The sequence below is a fragment of the Amphiura filiformis genome, unplaced genomic scaffold (genome assembly GCF_039555335.1).
Source record: "Amphiura filiformis unplaced genomic scaffold, Afil_fr2py scaffold_199, whole genome shotgun sequence".
NCBI classification, from domain to species: Eukaryota; Metazoa; Echinodermata; class Ophiuroidea; order Amphilepidida; family Amphiuridae; genus Amphiura; species Amphiura filiformis.
Window position 1 is genome coordinate 75,709 of NW_027305663.1, and position 17,526 is coordinate 93,234.

The 17,526-nt window shown below is 37.4% G+C and overlaps 1 protein-coding gene across 1 annotated transcript in view; it reads left to right on the forward strand.

Annotated features, from left to right (window-relative positions):
- LOC140145291 (uncharacterized) overlaps positions 1-17,526 on the forward strand; it is a gene marked incomplete at its 3' end in the record, with an annotated part of 42,306 nt that overhangs the window by 9,550 nt on the left and 15,230 nt on the right. Inside the window, exons 8-15 of the mRNA XM_072167050.1 lie at positions 1,037-1,235; positions 1,622-1,877; positions 5,192-5,339; positions 6,680-6,814; positions 8,316-8,592; positions 10,126-10,269; positions 14,769-14,961; positions 16,791-16,936. Of these exons, the coding sequence (XP_072023151.1) occupies positions 1,037-1,235; positions 1,622-1,877; positions 5,192-5,339; positions 6,680-6,814; positions 8,316-8,592; positions 10,126-10,269; positions 14,769-14,961; positions 16,791-16,936 (1,498 nt within the window). The remainder of the gene's footprint in view (positions 1-1,036; positions 1,236-1,621; positions 1,878-5,191; positions 5,340-6,679; positions 6,815-8,315; positions 8,593-10,125; positions 10,270-14,768; positions 14,962-16,790; positions 16,937-17,526) is intronic.

The following is a 17,526-nucleotide window of genomic DNA, read 5'->3' on the forward strand; positions in this document are numbered from 1 at the left end:
TGCCTTTCACATGTGCACATGTACCAAAGCGCATTACATTTATTCCGCTGTCGTTAGAATAATGTCAGCTATCATACAATGCCCAAGGCATACTCATAACTTTGGGCAGCGCTCAATGGACAATATTCATAACAGCTCCCCATTTCACCCCTGGGTAGAGAGAGGCAAGTAAGGTAAAGCGCCTTGCCCAAGAGCACAACACATACGGCACCGCCGGGGCTGGAACTCGCAATCCACCGATTACAAGACAGAGCCCGTACCGCTGCGCCGCCGTGCCCTTGTCAAGAGAAGTTTTGATTCTAATTTTTTGAAAATCAAATAATTTACGATGATTTTTTATCAATTTTTAACGAAAAAAAACCCTGATTTTGCCAAAAGTGAAGGTCATTCTTTTTGTTCATATATATAAGTTGACCAAAGATGGGTGTAGAATATCACTTTTGGGTGCTGCTCTTCCCCTTAATAAGAGATTAGAATACATCCATAATAATTATTGGTGACGAATTATTGAAAGTGATTACGTGATTATAGTATAGCAATATTATATCATTGTAATCCGTCAGTGAACACAATCCTACATGATTTAGGGGTAGTCTACATTGTTGTTGAAATAAGGTATAATAGAATACCCTAAATTAGAAGAAAATGAAGACTTAGCAATTATTATTGCACAGTAACGGTGGTCTATATGATTAAAGTCAGTTGTCAGACTGTTTTAAGCGATATTTATTTTCAGACATATCAAATTGCATTTCTGATATTTGATAGTTTTGATTGTTTGAAATTCGCGATATGATACATATTTTATGGCAAATGATATAGATTCTTTTCCCAACAACCTGAAAAAAAAAACAACTGTGTATTATATCGTGAATTTCAAAAATCAATATCAGAAGGACATTCCTCGTTTTAGAAATGCAATTCGATATGTCTGATGTGCTCTAACATGTCTATGGTCCCACAAAAAATACGTGAAAATGTCGCTATCCGAGTCTTTAACGTGGCATGTTTATGGTACAAATATTTTTCGCTTCAGCCACCTGGATGCAAAGATAGCACAAAATCTTTCATAACTGTTGGAGAACGTCCATCAAGTGGCAATCCTGACACCGGATTAACTAGAGCATCGGTAACCGCAATACTTAAAGCTGGCTTCACAGCCGTTTGGCCGCCGAGAGTGTCATTACCCGAGTGTGGAAATGTCATCATATTGCGTGAATGGTTACAAAGGGCGAGTAAGTTTTGAACTAATAATTGATCCCAAATGATGGCGATTATGACTTTTTTCCTTGAATTTGCAAACAAATAATATTTCTGCACGTATATCAAATATTGGCAACAGTGCCTCCTCTCCGAGTTCCGCACTTGTTAAATGATGAAAAATGTTAGTGGGACGCTGACAGCCCTAATATTTAAGATTTCTATGTCTTTTGTGTACTTTTTAGCCCATTTTCGTCAAAGTTTTGCCCCATTGTAATTTGCCTTGCTCCCTTGGCTAAGCCACTCTGCATAAGCCTTATTGTTTAATAGGGGTTTAATACTGGGATACGAAGTGATTATCTCAATTTGAATCGACTCAAGTGAATTATGCATAATAACGTTTGTTTGTTTTTTCCATCAGCTAATATTGGCATACACGCAATCTGTACCAAACCACCAAAAGTTAGCGGATTATCATTTACACAAGATGTAACAGCAAAAGCAGACATCGGCGGTACAATTTGTGCGCACAATTGCCCCGATCCAGATAAGTCGACGTTGCTATCTGCAACAGTTGGGTTGGACAGATATGCTTTGACAGGCGCGTTCCGAATTGGAGATTGGATTGCGCAACAGGAATATGTGATCCCGTTGTCATTTATTGGTTATAGAAATGCGTAAGTAAATCAAACCGTCCAGTACATCCACACACATATTGTATGTAGCCATTTTGAATAGGAGGTTTAATTATTTAAAGCTTTCTCTGAAACTATGAAAATCTTTGTTTTTTGTTTGTAATGTGAAAGCATAATTCTATAAAGTTTGATTATAATCGGAATCATCAGTCCGGTCCAACTGCTTGCCCATGAAACACTGCCGGACCAGGCAGCATGATGCCTGCGCAGGCAAAATATGCCTCTCTAACTCTTTCCGAATTTGGAAAACTTACCCTCAATTGTTCATGGTGTCTTTTTTTTAAATCGGGGGATATTTTACTTTAAACCCTCAATTCAGAAAGCGTAGACACAAGCAGGTATCCCACGTAATGCGATTGCGTCATCATGCGAACAGTCATATGGCGACGGAAAGCTTGACAGGGCAAGCTTCACCCCCGTGGCAAGGTAGGACCGTGCACGGGCGTGGCACCCGAGGGGTCGGGGGTTCAAGACCGCATCTTCTCTTCTTCTTTCTTTCTTTATTTCTTCTTTCCTTCCCCCTCTCCAAAAAGCAACTGGAGCGTTAAGGCTAAAGGAAACTCTATTTGAAATGGAGCGTTGGATACCATGATGCATGCACAGGCAACATGCTGCTTGGTCATGGTCAGGCAGTCGGACCGGACTGATCACCGGCAAAATATTCATAAACAGCGTTCCATAAATCACAATTATGAGAGTGTCGTGGATACCACGAATTGTTTTAAGTGGGTATATGCTTCTACAGGGTGGGCCATTAAAAAGTTCACACTTTTTTGATGGCTTATTTCTCAAAAGTGCAAACACATATTGAAATAAGTTGAACATATTTGTAAACCTCTATGTCTGGACTGTCATTGCTGAAAAGGGCATTAACATCCATGGTCTAATTACAAAATGGCGGCCATTTGAAGCAAGGGGTCAAAAACCACTTTGCACACACGTAAGTCAAATGGAGCGGATGATCACGCGATATATGGTGGTCGCTGGTTCACACCACAATGGATTAGGAACAAAGGAAGAAAAATAACAGTACGCATGAAAGTTCTGTCAATATTTCTCTTGTAAATTAACCATATTTAAATAAATATTTCTTTTTCAAACAGAATATGTAGCCTTTCCAGTTGAACAGAATATGTAACAGTAGCTTTAAATAATCTGCGCAGTTAACGTTTGTTTGCAGTCGCATTCTAGATAATGTGCATAATTTTATACCCGAGTCTTCATGATGGTTATTGCACTATAACATAAATCTTATATAGAGAAATAACAAGATAAATTTATAAATAGGTGTCAGGAATGTCTCTCCTTCTCTTCGGAAATTATTTCTTCATATAGACACATGTAAACCGTAGCAGTGCTTCAATGGAAACGAGTTATTTGTCTCAAATTGTCATGAAATTAAAAATATTGCACTAGAAAAGTAAGAATACAAGTAAAATCATATTTGACTCTGATAAAAATAGTTCTGTTCTTCATTACTGCTTATCATGGTTCCATAAAGTCACGTATTTATGCATGCCACAGTGAAAATGCTTCTGTCTTTAAAGTGTTCTTATCGTCCTTCAACGTGGCCTCCTTGCTCGCGAATACAAATCATCGCACGATCGTACATGGTGAACTGCTCTTGAAGTAACCCTGGTGGTCGGATCCTTGTGAACGCATCTGTAATACGTCTCCTCAGCTCCCGCAAATTCCTTGGCGGACCTTCGGCATACACAGACGCCTTGACATCACCCCAAAGCCAGAAGTCCAAAGGTGTCAGATCAGGACTCCTCGGAGGCCACTCCACATGATGTCCAAGGCCGACAACACGATGCGGAAACAACTCCTGCAATCTGTCTCTAACAGCGATAAGACGGTGGGCTGGCGCTCCGTCTTGAAAGAACCACGCCCTGCGGATGGCCCCGTTCGCTTGCTGTCCAAATATTTGGACCAGTTGAGGCTCTAGTTGATCATTGATTATGTCGAGGTAAACGTTTCCATTTATGTTCTGGTCAACGAATATCGGTCCTATCAACCGGTTGTTTCCTGTGACGGCTGCGAGAACACTAACTTTGCGTTTGTCATGTGGAACGTTAAAAGCAAAGTCTCTCGGAGGATTGCCTTTCGGTGCATACATCCGTACGTTTTGAGAAGAGACAGACCCGTCCATTTGAAAGTTTGCCTCGTCAACAACAACAGCGGTATCAAGAAAGCGACGTGCTCTGTTAACTAACCAGTTACAAAACTGAAGTCGCCGATTTGGATCTCCTGGTTGCAGTCCATGACGCTTAAGGATCTTGTAAGGGTGCCATTCGATATCATGAGTGATGATTCGTCTGAACGTTGTCCTTGGAATATGGGGACAATTGTTCCGTCGAGTACTCAATCTTGGGTTAGCTTGCAAATCCGATATCCCTTCTAACATCGGCAATGTGATTGGCTGATCTTCCTGTTCGTGGTCTCTCACTGTTAGATTTGTTCCGATTGAGAACAGTTCCATGTAAGTGAAACTTTTGTTTAATATTATAGATGTGTCGGCGACTAGGAAGTCTGGTATTCGGAAACTGGTTCGGCCATGCATTCAGGACAGAGCGCACCTTACCGGTTCTTGAAATTTCCTCCTCGATGAAAATTCGTTCCTCCTTTGTAAACTGCCGCATTTTGAACAGCAAGAATCACCTCAAAGTACTTACACGGGTATCTCTAACATGAATGACAAGAACGCACGCAAGGCATTTTAAATTTGAAGTTCCCTCCAAAACTAGTGTATTTGTTATGTAAATGAGCATGTCCAATCAGCCTTTTGTGTCAATTTCACAGGTGAATGATTTTCAAACAGTAAACAACTCATACACGCATGAGTCCGATGACCCCGGCAATGACACTCAAGTAAATGCATATAGAGTCATCAAACTTTTTTAAAACTTGCTTAAGCCTAAAAACTTAATATGCATGATCATTGCCTATAGTCTTACGTGTGTGCAAAGTGGTTTTTGACTTCTCTGCTTTAAATGGTCGCCATTTTGTAATTAGACCATGGATGTTACTGCCCTTTTCAGCAATGACAGTCCAGACATAGAGGTTTACAAATATGTTCAACTTATTTCAATATGTGTTTTCATTTCTGAGAAATAAGCCATCGAAAAAGTGCGAACTTTTTAATGGCCCACCCTGTAGTGTGATTTTATTTAGTAATATGTATGATGGCACGATGATGGTAAATATAATTAAGTTTGAAACTTATCACGAAGTAATGAACGCATTATAATACATAATATTCCCCTTTATCATGTTTATAATCTTCAATATAATAGAGAGTGTGTAGAAACGGGATACCCTTGTTGCCTTTGCGAAGACGAAGAAACTGGAGAACAGCTTCCTGGAACGATTGATCCTGACAATGGAGAGTGCATGTGCCCATGCTACTGTGATCCACCGGACAATACCGTCAAAAGTGTCAAGGTATGATTGTTTCTAACAAACTTAAACGAATATGATATGACCGTTATACTATGGTTGCTTTTTTTGGCGTCAATCACACTTGATTTTTAAGAGGTTATGGAAAACGTTCGTGAAATTACTCTACAGTACAAAATTCTCTTGACTTCAAGCTTCTGCTCAAACTTCTGCACTATGAGCACCTTTGGGCTTAAAATGCTTACATTATTATTATTATTCTCATTATTATTATTATTATAATTATTATTATTATTATTATTATTATTATTATTATTATTATTATTATTATTATTATTATTATTATTATTTTTATTAATTTTGGAAATAATTATGTGCTTATTCGCGTAAAAGCTGGCAACCAAATTATTTTGGTTGATTAGGGTACGTATGCTGTATTCAAAAATTTTGCCTGCCAAGCTATATTGGAACCCCGTGGCCCTCAAAAAAGACCCCAAACCCCCTACATGCTCATACAGGGGGCAAAAATTAAATATGCTCCAAATTTACTAAAAACATGTCACATTATTTATCTGGGTCTAATGATCACAAAAATGTAACATATTTGCACGTAGAATATATAGTTACCAAGTTATGAGGCTCAACAGGTCCAAGGTCAATTTGCATGCTATAAGGCCTACAGGGGTGAAAATTAAAGTTGCTCCGATTTTCGTAAAAATGGATACAAACTGTTCCTCAACTTCAAGGGATTCAGGAAAAGAATAGTTTTTACTATCTGCGATGTCAAGTTCAGAAGATAAATAAATACAAATTCCATTGAATCCTATGGAATCCTAGATATCTTTTTACTCTTTGTTTGCTGTGTAACATGCTAACTAGACATCGCAGATAGTGCAAACTATTCGTTTTCTGAAACCTCTAAGCTAGGCGATCAATTTGCCTCAACTTTTACGAAAATTGTGGTAACTTTGACTTTTGACCCACACACAACAAGCAAATTGACCTGCAACCTTTTGTGCCCCATAACGATAGGTCGTACACGCACAAACATTTCATTTCTGGGATCCGTGGGGGCAGACGCATAACTTGACATATTTGAAATTGTTATTGGAATAAATTGATTTTGCCCCCTATACGATCCTTTGGGGTCAATTGGTGGTCTTTTTGATGGTCACGGTCTCAACATATTGCTCGACAGACTACAGATTCGAGTTCAGCATACCCAAAGTAACAAATATTGCTAACTTTTACGCAAACTTTCCGCTAGGAACGCGATTTTTCCAAAATAGAACCAGTCTATTATTATTATTATTATTATTATTATTATTATTATTATTATTATTATTATTATTATTATTATTATTATTATTATTATTATTATTCAGCAAAAAGACGGGGAATGCGAATGTGAGAAATGTCAGGATGATAAAACGCTGAAGAGAAAATATCTGGCCCCGGAATGTTATTGCAACTGTGCTGACGGCACTGAAAGGGAAATGAAGTTGGACGGCTCTTGTCCGGTAATCTTTTTATGTATCTTTTTGAAAATAATCAAGTTTCCTATTTCAAATCGTTGAAACATCACACATTACTTGTGAGATAGCGCAATTGTCGTATACGCGAAGTTTTACTTCAACTTTACTTCTTCAATCACATGATCACTCATTCCAGATCGATCATATCGGTAGAAGTAGAAATTCACTCCCATATAGTTCCTTCCATACTTCATGATCACTTTAAATATTGCTAGTATTACCTACCTACCGTTATATTAGGTTGGTGCTTTAACCTTCTCTATACGGGTGTCGACTCCAGACGAAAATGTCCAAATTCTCGTTAAGAATTCAATAATTTCAGAATAAATTGTACATATTCATGACCATTTTATTTGGAATCAGAATGAACAAACAAGCCCAGTATTGGTTCAGTCATGAATGAGATAGCTCTTGATATTCTAAGAAAATTTTTATGTTGAAGCATATGGCGAGGAATTAAAGCATTAACTTTAAAATAAATAATATGGGACAAACAAAAGGATCAGACACTCATCATAAGCAATGTCAAGGATGAAAAATGTCTGGAACTGACAATTCCTAATTAGCATGTGTCCAATGTTATTCAAGTAGCGTTGAGGGCGCTAGTCATGTATACAGACAGAGGTTGGCCTGAAAGTATGATGACATCTTAAATAGTTTCAAATAATGTTATATATTGGGTTTAACGTACAGTAAAGATCACCTTTCTATAAGTACATGTATACCATTTCGTTATAAAATAAGTGTTATTGTTCAAATCGGAGTTAAAATCTATTGACTTTGGAAAGTAAGTTTTACGATGAATTTAGAACGAGTGGTCTAACGCAGTGGTACTATACTGGTATTAGTTCGATAGCCATGATAGCGGGAAGGTGCAGGATGGGTTCGAGGCCCTCCTCTGGCAAACTAGTTTCCTTTTTTGAAAATTTCATTTTAGGGAAATATGGCTAGATGTACATACTTTTAAATAAATGATTCATGTTGGCAGGCTATCACCAATAAGTCTGGTTAGATTGATCATTTGATCATTGATCATATTTATACCACGAGGAAACAATTATGTAGCCATGATGGAAGGTCAGGTAAGGTATCAAAGGTTTCTGTACCAAACACTTCTTGTTCATTACGTTTCTCTACCTGGAGAGAATTGATCAAAAATTGAATTCCCTCCTGAGGTTGGTATCTGTCAATGAGTTGACCAGATTACAAGGATGGCATTATAGCTAGAGGCAGTATATAACACATATACTTACTTTTTTTTTAGGTACGATTCGCTAAACTTACGACACCTTTATGTGGTGACCTCAATACAGGTGCCATGTAAGAGTTAAGTGTGAATTAATTATTTCTCGACTGATCGTCAGTTAGCATGCCTTACTTTGTAGGTCGCAAATCAACAGAATTCGTCACAGGTTTGCGTAATTGCTAATAGAAAAACCGTGAATTCAGTGTCATCACCGTGGTAATGTTCTACGTATAATTTCAGTGCGACTGTACCTGTGAAGATGGCTCATACGACACCATTGATGAAAGCGGTCAGTGCCCATGTTTTTGTGATTGCAAAGATTGCACAAATTCAACTCTGGGACAATCGGGATGTATATGTGATGATATCTGTCCCCCGTGTGAGCCATACGAGAAGCAGGTATGGGAGAATTGTGAATGTCAATGTAAAGGCGACGACGAGTGTGGAATACCACCGACGTGTGTGCTTGGAAGAAAAGGGTCAATGTGTGATGAACCGGACTGTTATCCATGTCAAGGTTAGGGCTCATTGTATCTTTGAAATTAAATATAATTAATATTTGTAGCCTAAAACTTACTGAAACTGGTTGTTATACACGTTTATTGCTGGTATATATCTCTCTACACAGAACTGACGGCTTTAGGCTTCGCTTAATTTTAACAAATCTTGTTATATATATTTCACAGTATTACTTTACAATCCCATAATATCCCAGGTGCGGGAAGCACGGTGGCCCAATGGTTAGGGCGCGAGCTTTATAATCGAAAGGTTGCACGTTCGAGCACAACCACGGCCAGTGTGTTGCGTCCTTGAGCAAGATAGCTTAATTCCCAATTGCGTCACTCCACCCAGGTGTGAAATGGGGAGCTGCTGGGGGTAATCACAATCTAAGTCGCTGAGAGTACCTGCGCATCAGTTGCGGACTTGGTGGAGCGGAAATGATTCTGATATATCCTAATGGCATCGTAATAATTGTTGAAGTGTGTTGATAATTAGGTCATGCCTAGCTGAAACGCACGTTAAATTAAACAACATTTATTGAAAAAGAGGCTTACCCATCATACACTGGAACATGGAAACATTCAAACATTACAACTAGCGCACGAGATCAAATTAATGATGCTTAATCGTTATTCTTAATATATCAATATACAGGGGAAAGAAGAATTACGCATCGCACACTAGCACATTAAACATGAATTTACAAATGGAAACATAACATGCATAGGCAGATATACCAGAGAAAAAACTCCGGACATACCTGCCTGTGCGGGGACTCTGAACCCCAGACCTCTCGCTTGTCGGGCGAGCGCTCTAACCACTGAGCTACACAGACTGTCCCTGATAAACATGACTCAAGTCTGGTACTTATGGATATGAGTAGTCAAGGGTGAACAGTACAAACAACACATTACACACCAATGTACGAGATCAATTAATGATGCTTACCCGCCAGCCTCATATAATCATACAAACAGAGGAAGAGGCTTACGCATCATACACTGGAACATGGAAACATTCAAACATTACAACTAGCGCACGAGATCAAATTAATGATGCTTAATCGTTATTCTTAATATATCAATATACAGGGGAAAGAAGAATTACGCATCGCACACTAGAACATTTAAACATGAATTTACAAATGGAAACATTTCCATGCTTACATTAAAGTATGGTGTTGTGAGGACGAAGCTCATTAATCCATGATATCCTCGACTTCAAGCAATGTTCTGTTTTTAAGACCTTGGTCGCAATAAAGGTGATCTCTAATTATTTCAAGCATTTACGTGACCGATGTGTTGGTGAACAAAGATACTACGTCATGAGATACAAATATCCCTTCAAGAATCACTTCACCTAAATCTTGAGCCACCTGTTGGGAATTGTTAACATGGTGAATAGATGTGCCAAAGAAATAGAATAGTATAAACTCAGCATTAGCGGAATAATTAACAGACCTACCTGATGATGAAGCTAGTAAAGACAGGCAATGCGTACTTGTATGTGTACTAATATAATGAATATTATATATCTTTGTATTTCAAAGGATGTTCCGGCAATGGTGTTTGTAACATAAATTCTGGACGATGTTCATCCACTTGTCGGTGTAATAGAGGCTGGGGAGGAGCATGTTGTGACATCCCGCAGCCGAGGCGAGGATGGGGGGATCCGCACTTGGAAACTCTAGATGGTATGTGACTCACATTTACTGGAACAATGTTTGCACTATCTTATTCAACTATATATATGGTCGAATCCAACGAAAAGTATTCACGGCATGTTCAGGGCCATAACTTAAAAGTATTACACAATTGGCTTTCGTTTTTGTATTGTGTTTATTTGCCTTGATCATACGCTTCGCGCCATATATAATAAGACCCCCTTCTGTGAAAAACTTTGACACAGAGACCAAAAAACATGCTATTTTGACCCATTTCTTCAAAATATTTTCTTAAGGTATTTTTAAAAACATCTACATCAGTTATGAAAAGCAGTCATCGGATTGAATCTTAATTGATTTTCTGAAAGGTGTGTATTCAAAGATTGCCTGTTCAATTTTTCACGTATTTGTACATAATTATGAATTTTTTGTGATAATTTTTTGAGTGGTATTTTTTTACATTACCTACGAATACAATTTTTCATAGCACTAGATATATCTTTAAAAAATGGAAATCACTAATAAATGCGCAATTGATACAAGCTTTGATATGTCCAATACTGAAATGCATTGCATTCAGACATCTTTATTATTGTGTTAAGCTGCCAGAAATTCTAAATGGCACAAAGGTAGGTTTGGTAAAAAATATGCATTACCTCCGAATACATGTTAAAAGCTCTGTCATTTCCACAAACTGAGAGAATAGTAAATTATATTTAAGCAATAGGTGCAGGGTAATACACTCTTTAATGCTACCAAGTTTCAATAGCCTGTATTTAACAATTTCTGAGATATTAACAAAATAAGTAAGTATTCGTAGGTAGATTTCGGTAACCGAATGTTGCCTACAAATACAATTTGACATCCTGACCCTATTGGGAAACACCGCCATTTATGCCAATGCCCATATCTGTACATAAAGAAGGCCCATACGTTCGCTATCAAATTATATGTCAATGAAAGTTGCGAATTCACATACATGCCTGCCATGCAAAACTGAATACGGCTTAATAGTTGAAAATATGTACTGAAATAGACGACGGTCTGCTCATTTGAAAGACAAAATCCGATTCGAGGAAGATTAGAAGGGGATAAATACTTGGATTTGTCAGCTGTCATGTGTGCTTCATTTTAAACGTTTACCGACCTTCTGGTTTCTGAGTAATTTGTGTCCAAATTGATTTATTCGAAGGTAACTTTTGACGTTTTCGCTAAGGTTACCTACGAATACCATGGAAAAACGACTGTTCTCATTGTCTCATGATCTAGACAACACAGTGATGGACCCTGGTATAAAACTAATTGTAGTTGCCCTCAAACGAAAGGCCACAAGACGTAACTGTCTCCAAGATCTACTTCACAAGTCCGTAATAACGGTTTTAAGCGATTTGTGTGCAATTAAGCAACTTAAAGTCACTTTAGTTCCTTTGTTTCTTACTTCAATCCTCATTCAACCGCTGTGAATCGACATTATCAATACATGATATGTTAAATACCACTAATTATGTATTACACTGGTTTCAATGGGAAAATGGCTAATTTCGGGTGGAATTTTCTTATATTCAGAACTCTCACAGTTCAATGCCACTAATATCAGGTGAAACTATATGATTTAGATGCCAAATGATCAAAAATTCAACATAGGTTTTCCTGAGACTTTTCTTGTTTTAACGCACTGAACCGTAAACACCTTAAAATGACAGTGCGCCCTCGAAGCTGAAAGTTACAATATAGTAGGGCGAATATTTACTAAAAACCGAAGCCGTGCGTATGAATTTTGGTACTATTACAACAAAAATGTCATATAATGAGAGAAAATGTACCATTTTGAAGCATCAAACTCTAAAAAGTACTTTTTTTGGCTATATAACTTGATCAATTTCAGCGATTTTAATGCAGTCTTTTCGAATGCCATGAAAACAAATAGTTACTCGTCATATTTCAATGTATCGCCCAGGCCTATTAGTGGTATTTAACCGATAGGGTCTCTAGTATCAAGAAAGCACATAAAGAAAATAATACATTCAAAAGTGCTTTATAAAATGAAGATTTCATTGCGATATCCACCAAAAGTCTAATTCTTACCTACAAATACTGAAATGTTACTTACGAATACAGCATAATACATCACATGTGTAATGAAGTGTCCCTACCAATGGAAATTAATTGTCAAAAACTTTAAGCGGTACCCCCGGACAATATTATTACCCACATACGGATTCATTCAACAATTATTTATTATGTAAATTTGCTGTTTAACTACTTGTATATCAAAATGAAGTGTTCAAAATCTTGCTAAAAGCATCAAATTTTTTTGATCTAAGGTAATAACATTTATTCACTTGGACGTACCATCTGAAACAGATCTAAAATCTACCTAATAGCAAAATCTGAACCTCTAAACTGAATATAGATATTGATAAATCGATCATGTTACCTACGAATATCCGGGTTTCTTCACCTATCATTTTATAAAGCGTTAGGTGTATGCATATAGTTCCTAATATTCCTGAAAACAGATATCCAACTCTTTCTTATACAATATGTAAATTGATTCATACTCATTTGATAAATAAAATACAGAAACTGACCTAAACTTCATTTTCGAAAATAAACTAGCATAAATTGAATAAGATCATATTGATCGCGTTATAAAAATGAAAACAAATATTTTCTGGTTGAGCTAGCATTTTCCTGACACCCTGTGGTCTACTTTACATGAAAAAAAAACATTAATGGGAATATTCCATTTGTTTTAGGTTGATTCGTATTGCGATAGTGAAAGCATTCTAGTGGTATTCGTAGGTAACATTGGGTTATAATGTCACATTTACTATCACACGTCCTGGATTTATTTTTCAAGATTAGTAATGGCACTTTTGGTTCCTATAAGGCCAACATGCCTTCAATCAATGGGCAAAAGGAAAACTTGTGGAGATATTTTTATTTTGGACTTTTGTTTTTGGCCCGTGGACACTTTTGGTTGGATTCGACCATATTCATTGCAATTTAGTGTCGAGGATATTTTACTCACTGCCCAGAACCCAGATACGAGCCCGAAAATATCCTGATTTTTTCTGTCTGGGCAATTTAGCAAAGATATTAATTGAAATAAAATACCCCCTTATTTAAGCCTTCCGAACACTCTACAATGAGGAAGGAAGTGCTATGTCCCGTTTCTTTACCCAAAGGCTAACAGTTGATTGTTATTGATTGTTGGAACACTGTTGGAAGTGACAATATTAATACGTGTATTTCTCTTCTTTTTCCTTTAACCTTTAGTCAGCGTGCTTTAGTCAGCGTGCTTTTTATAGGCTTCACTTGGCCTTGCGTTTACATCTTGGATGGGCCTGGTCTATTGTTTTTCCATTAAATACCGGCGCGTGTCCTTGGGGACCAACTGGATATATAAAACATAACAAGCATAAAATGCTGCGCAATTAAACTGAGCGTTACAGAATGCATTTCAATGATTAAATAGATTTTCAAACGAAAGTATTAAATAATAGATAATCTGTTTCATATCAATCAGTTTTCAACATAACACTGCAAAAAGTGTGTTTAGAAATTAAACACTTTTCTAAACACTATATGTTTAAAATCTACACATGTTTAGAAATTTGATGCCTTGTGTTTAGGAATTTAACACATGATGTCTTGAAATTTGACATAGGTTATTAGGAATCAAACACGGTTTTTGTAGTGCATATAAAGAATACTGTCAAGTGTGCTTGATGTTACAGATGTGAAACAGTGAAAAGGCGTAAGACTTTTTAAGTAATATAACAAATCAGAATATGGATTCGGGATCTTGACTTTTATGTAAGCAAAGATGTCACCTAGATCTACCACACTGTTCTGAATTAGATACACCCTGCTGCCATGTCAAATGATGAATTAACCAAACAAGGGATCATAGACCTTCAGGCCTCTTCTTGGCCTTCGCTATGATTCCTTCACTCTAACATTTTGTAATTATGCATTCTGTATGTATTATATTCTTGTTATTTGATGAGTGAAAAATGAATGAATGAATGAATGAATGAATGAATGCTTTATGGAGTATTTTAGATGTGTATATAGGCGAAGGAAGGGCTGTTGGGGAGTGGGAGACACACCCGCCCCCTAGATGTTGGCTAGGGGGACACCCCCCCCAAAAAAAATCATGTTAGAAGAAAAAATCAAGCAATAATTGTCCCGTGCATCTTCCTTTTTAGCACGAATAACAGCGTGTTCTGGGGCCCAAATAAGGTAAAATTGCAAAGTTTCGCACGTTTCGCGCGCACTGGCCCATCAAATAGCAACACACACCTTCAGTTGGGGCTAAAATAGTCTGTTATTGGCATTTTTTGCGCACTACGCCCGCGTAAAAAAAAACCAAAATCAACCCCGAAAAAAATATGCTCGTCCCCCGACCACCACCCCCATAAATTTGAATACTTCCGCCGCTAATGGATGTATATATATTTAAAAATGCGAAGAGTTTAAGAACAATAGATCATTGTAGAATTGTACATTTTGTTTTTCAGGCAAGCCGTACGACTACTTTGGAATAGGAGAGTTTGTGTACTGCCAGAGTCGGGACAATGGCTTTGGTGTCCACAGCAGATTCTTTTACCACAATAACGCATCTCTGATTGGGGCAGTGGCCGTTAAAGCAGGAGATAGTGTAGCAACCATTACAACACCGGGTACAACTGTTAACTACATGCCATTTCTAAGGTATGTCGAATAATATTATAATGTTGAACTCTTGTAAGTATTTTATTATTCATATTATTGCGATGTGGATAATCAGCCGCCCATGTTCAAATATGCACAAACCGACTGTTTGTTTCCATGCATCTGTGATTCCGGTAATCCATAATGGCATAATAGAGAGATTGCGAAATTTACGTGAAACGCGATACGGGAACGCCAACCGCATGCTACATTTGTCGAAAACTAGTTAGTATGCCCTCTAGAGGGTGAAATCCATTGTGAATTGGTCAGCCGTGGAATTCCCGTAAGGCGGTTACGTTGCGGTTGGTAGCAAAAAAATGACGTTACAAAATGACACAAAAAAAACGCATTACAAAATGAAGACAAATGTTTGTCGTGTTATGAAGCGAATCAAAGTATCCAAATAGAACAAGTAGAGTCCGACATGTAATAAAATCCATTTTGGGGGTTACAATTTGACCTAGTATAGACAAGAAGAAGTGAATAAATTTCGATTTTGTTCGACGCGAGTTCGAACGGGCAGATTGCCTATTCATTTGTGTGTGGAGATTGCCGTCCAAAAATCATCTTACGAAGAGGCGTTTTAGGCAAGATCATGTCGTCTTACGACATAATGTGGTATGAATTGTCTGTTTTGGACGGGGACAGCAGTTCGTGCAACGTCATTTTTTGCCATTGCTATTTCGTTGCATCAAACAGCTGTCAAAGTGTTTTGCTTATGGATACTATTCAGCAAACACCAAAATGCTTTTAAAACATGATAATGCATTTTTTGGATAACATATCAATGTCAGTTTATATAAAAATCACGAAAACTCTTTTTTTAAAACGTGTTATTCTGAAAAAAATAACACAAGATTTTAAACCAATGTTAGAATGTTTTGAACAAATGTTTTTTTGAATGTTATTAAAACCTTTTATACCCTTGACCCTCACATACCCTTTAACCCGACATTTTCAGTTTTCTGTAATATATTTGTGTTTGCTGGTTAGTATTCGAACTAGACATGTTAAATTATCTATTTTCATTTTGCTTTAATAAGTAAACAGGGTACTATTTATATGATAATGGGGTTTGTTTCTTGTTGTTCGAATAATACACACCATGGCGACTTCCAAGGCATCCAACACCAAACTCTGTTTAGTTTATTTAGACAAATAGCATACACCTGTGAACAATAGGCCTACACATTTTCCAATGAGCCCGCAAAACTCAAATATCGTTAATCTGGACTGAATGCTTAGAGCAATTTTATAGATACAGCCAGTCGTATTTGCATAACAATACCGAGAAAAGTGGGTTCGATGAGAGAAGATGAGAAGCTCTGGCTCGATGTACCCAAGGTGAATCAATGGGTGCTTCCTATATCTTTAGATATATTTATCTCAGCATAGCGCCACCGTGAGCGTATTGCAATTGCGTTAAGATAATAGTCTCCAGTCAGACTGTATGACGCTATCACGAACATACTAGAAACGACGAGCGTTAGGACCGATACAAACTGGCTGTGTAGGAGACTAGTTTGGATGTGAACGGCACTATGACGTTTTACCGCACAATGTCGTAATACGTAACCCGTATGGCGTTAGCAGTGAACGCCTCTTCGCAATCTCTCTATTGTGTATGAAAGGACGGCGAATTTGTACCATGATTTAAAAGCGCTATACGGATACCAATCGGAGATTTCTGAAAAATAGGTCTGTCTTGCATGTTTATAGCGCCCACAACGGCGAAATATTTTAAGAGTCACTTACAAATGGTAATTAATTAACATAACGATGGGGATCGCTAAGCAGAATTGGAAAATGTGTCTTATTTCTTAATATAGGATCGATGGAGACCTAGAGGAAGTACGTGATAAATTGAAATACACCCTGGGGAATTCAACCGTGATTCTTGATATTCAACAACCATTTGCTAATGCCACATCTGATGGAGTTGCTATAGCTATCTTGTCATTTCAATTTAAGAATGGTAAGCAGGTTCCAATTTGTCATTTACTGTTTGTATAATTATACTTTCATTTAACCCGATGATCACCATGTGATAAGTAATAAAATATACTATAAACTATATATTATATACTATACGGATTTACAAAGTTATATTCTGTACGAATAGTGAAGACCACGCTGCGGGAGCTACGTTTAGACTAACATAATAGAGACATTGCGATTTTCCAAACGCAGCACGTGGCACGTACGTTTTCGCGTACGTTAATACGGTGTTGAATATTGCTAGTCTCGGTTCCAGACTGGATTGTGCTCAATCGTCACGAAGGAGAACAAGAAAGCCAATCTAATCTAACAGCTTCTAACCTAGGTCGATAGAGGGCATAGTGCTTGAGAAAATAACAGTGAGCTGGGTCTCTGCCTAAATTCAAACAGACCGCTTTTGATTTTGATTAAAATTTTGACCTACATGCTGATTAAACCTAATTTTTTTTTGTGCTCCCCAAATATTATAGTTGCCCCAAAACATATATTTTGGTAGATTAAAGATCACTACATACATACATCATGACTTTACTTTCAAAATGAGACTTTTTCGTCCTGAAAATTGGG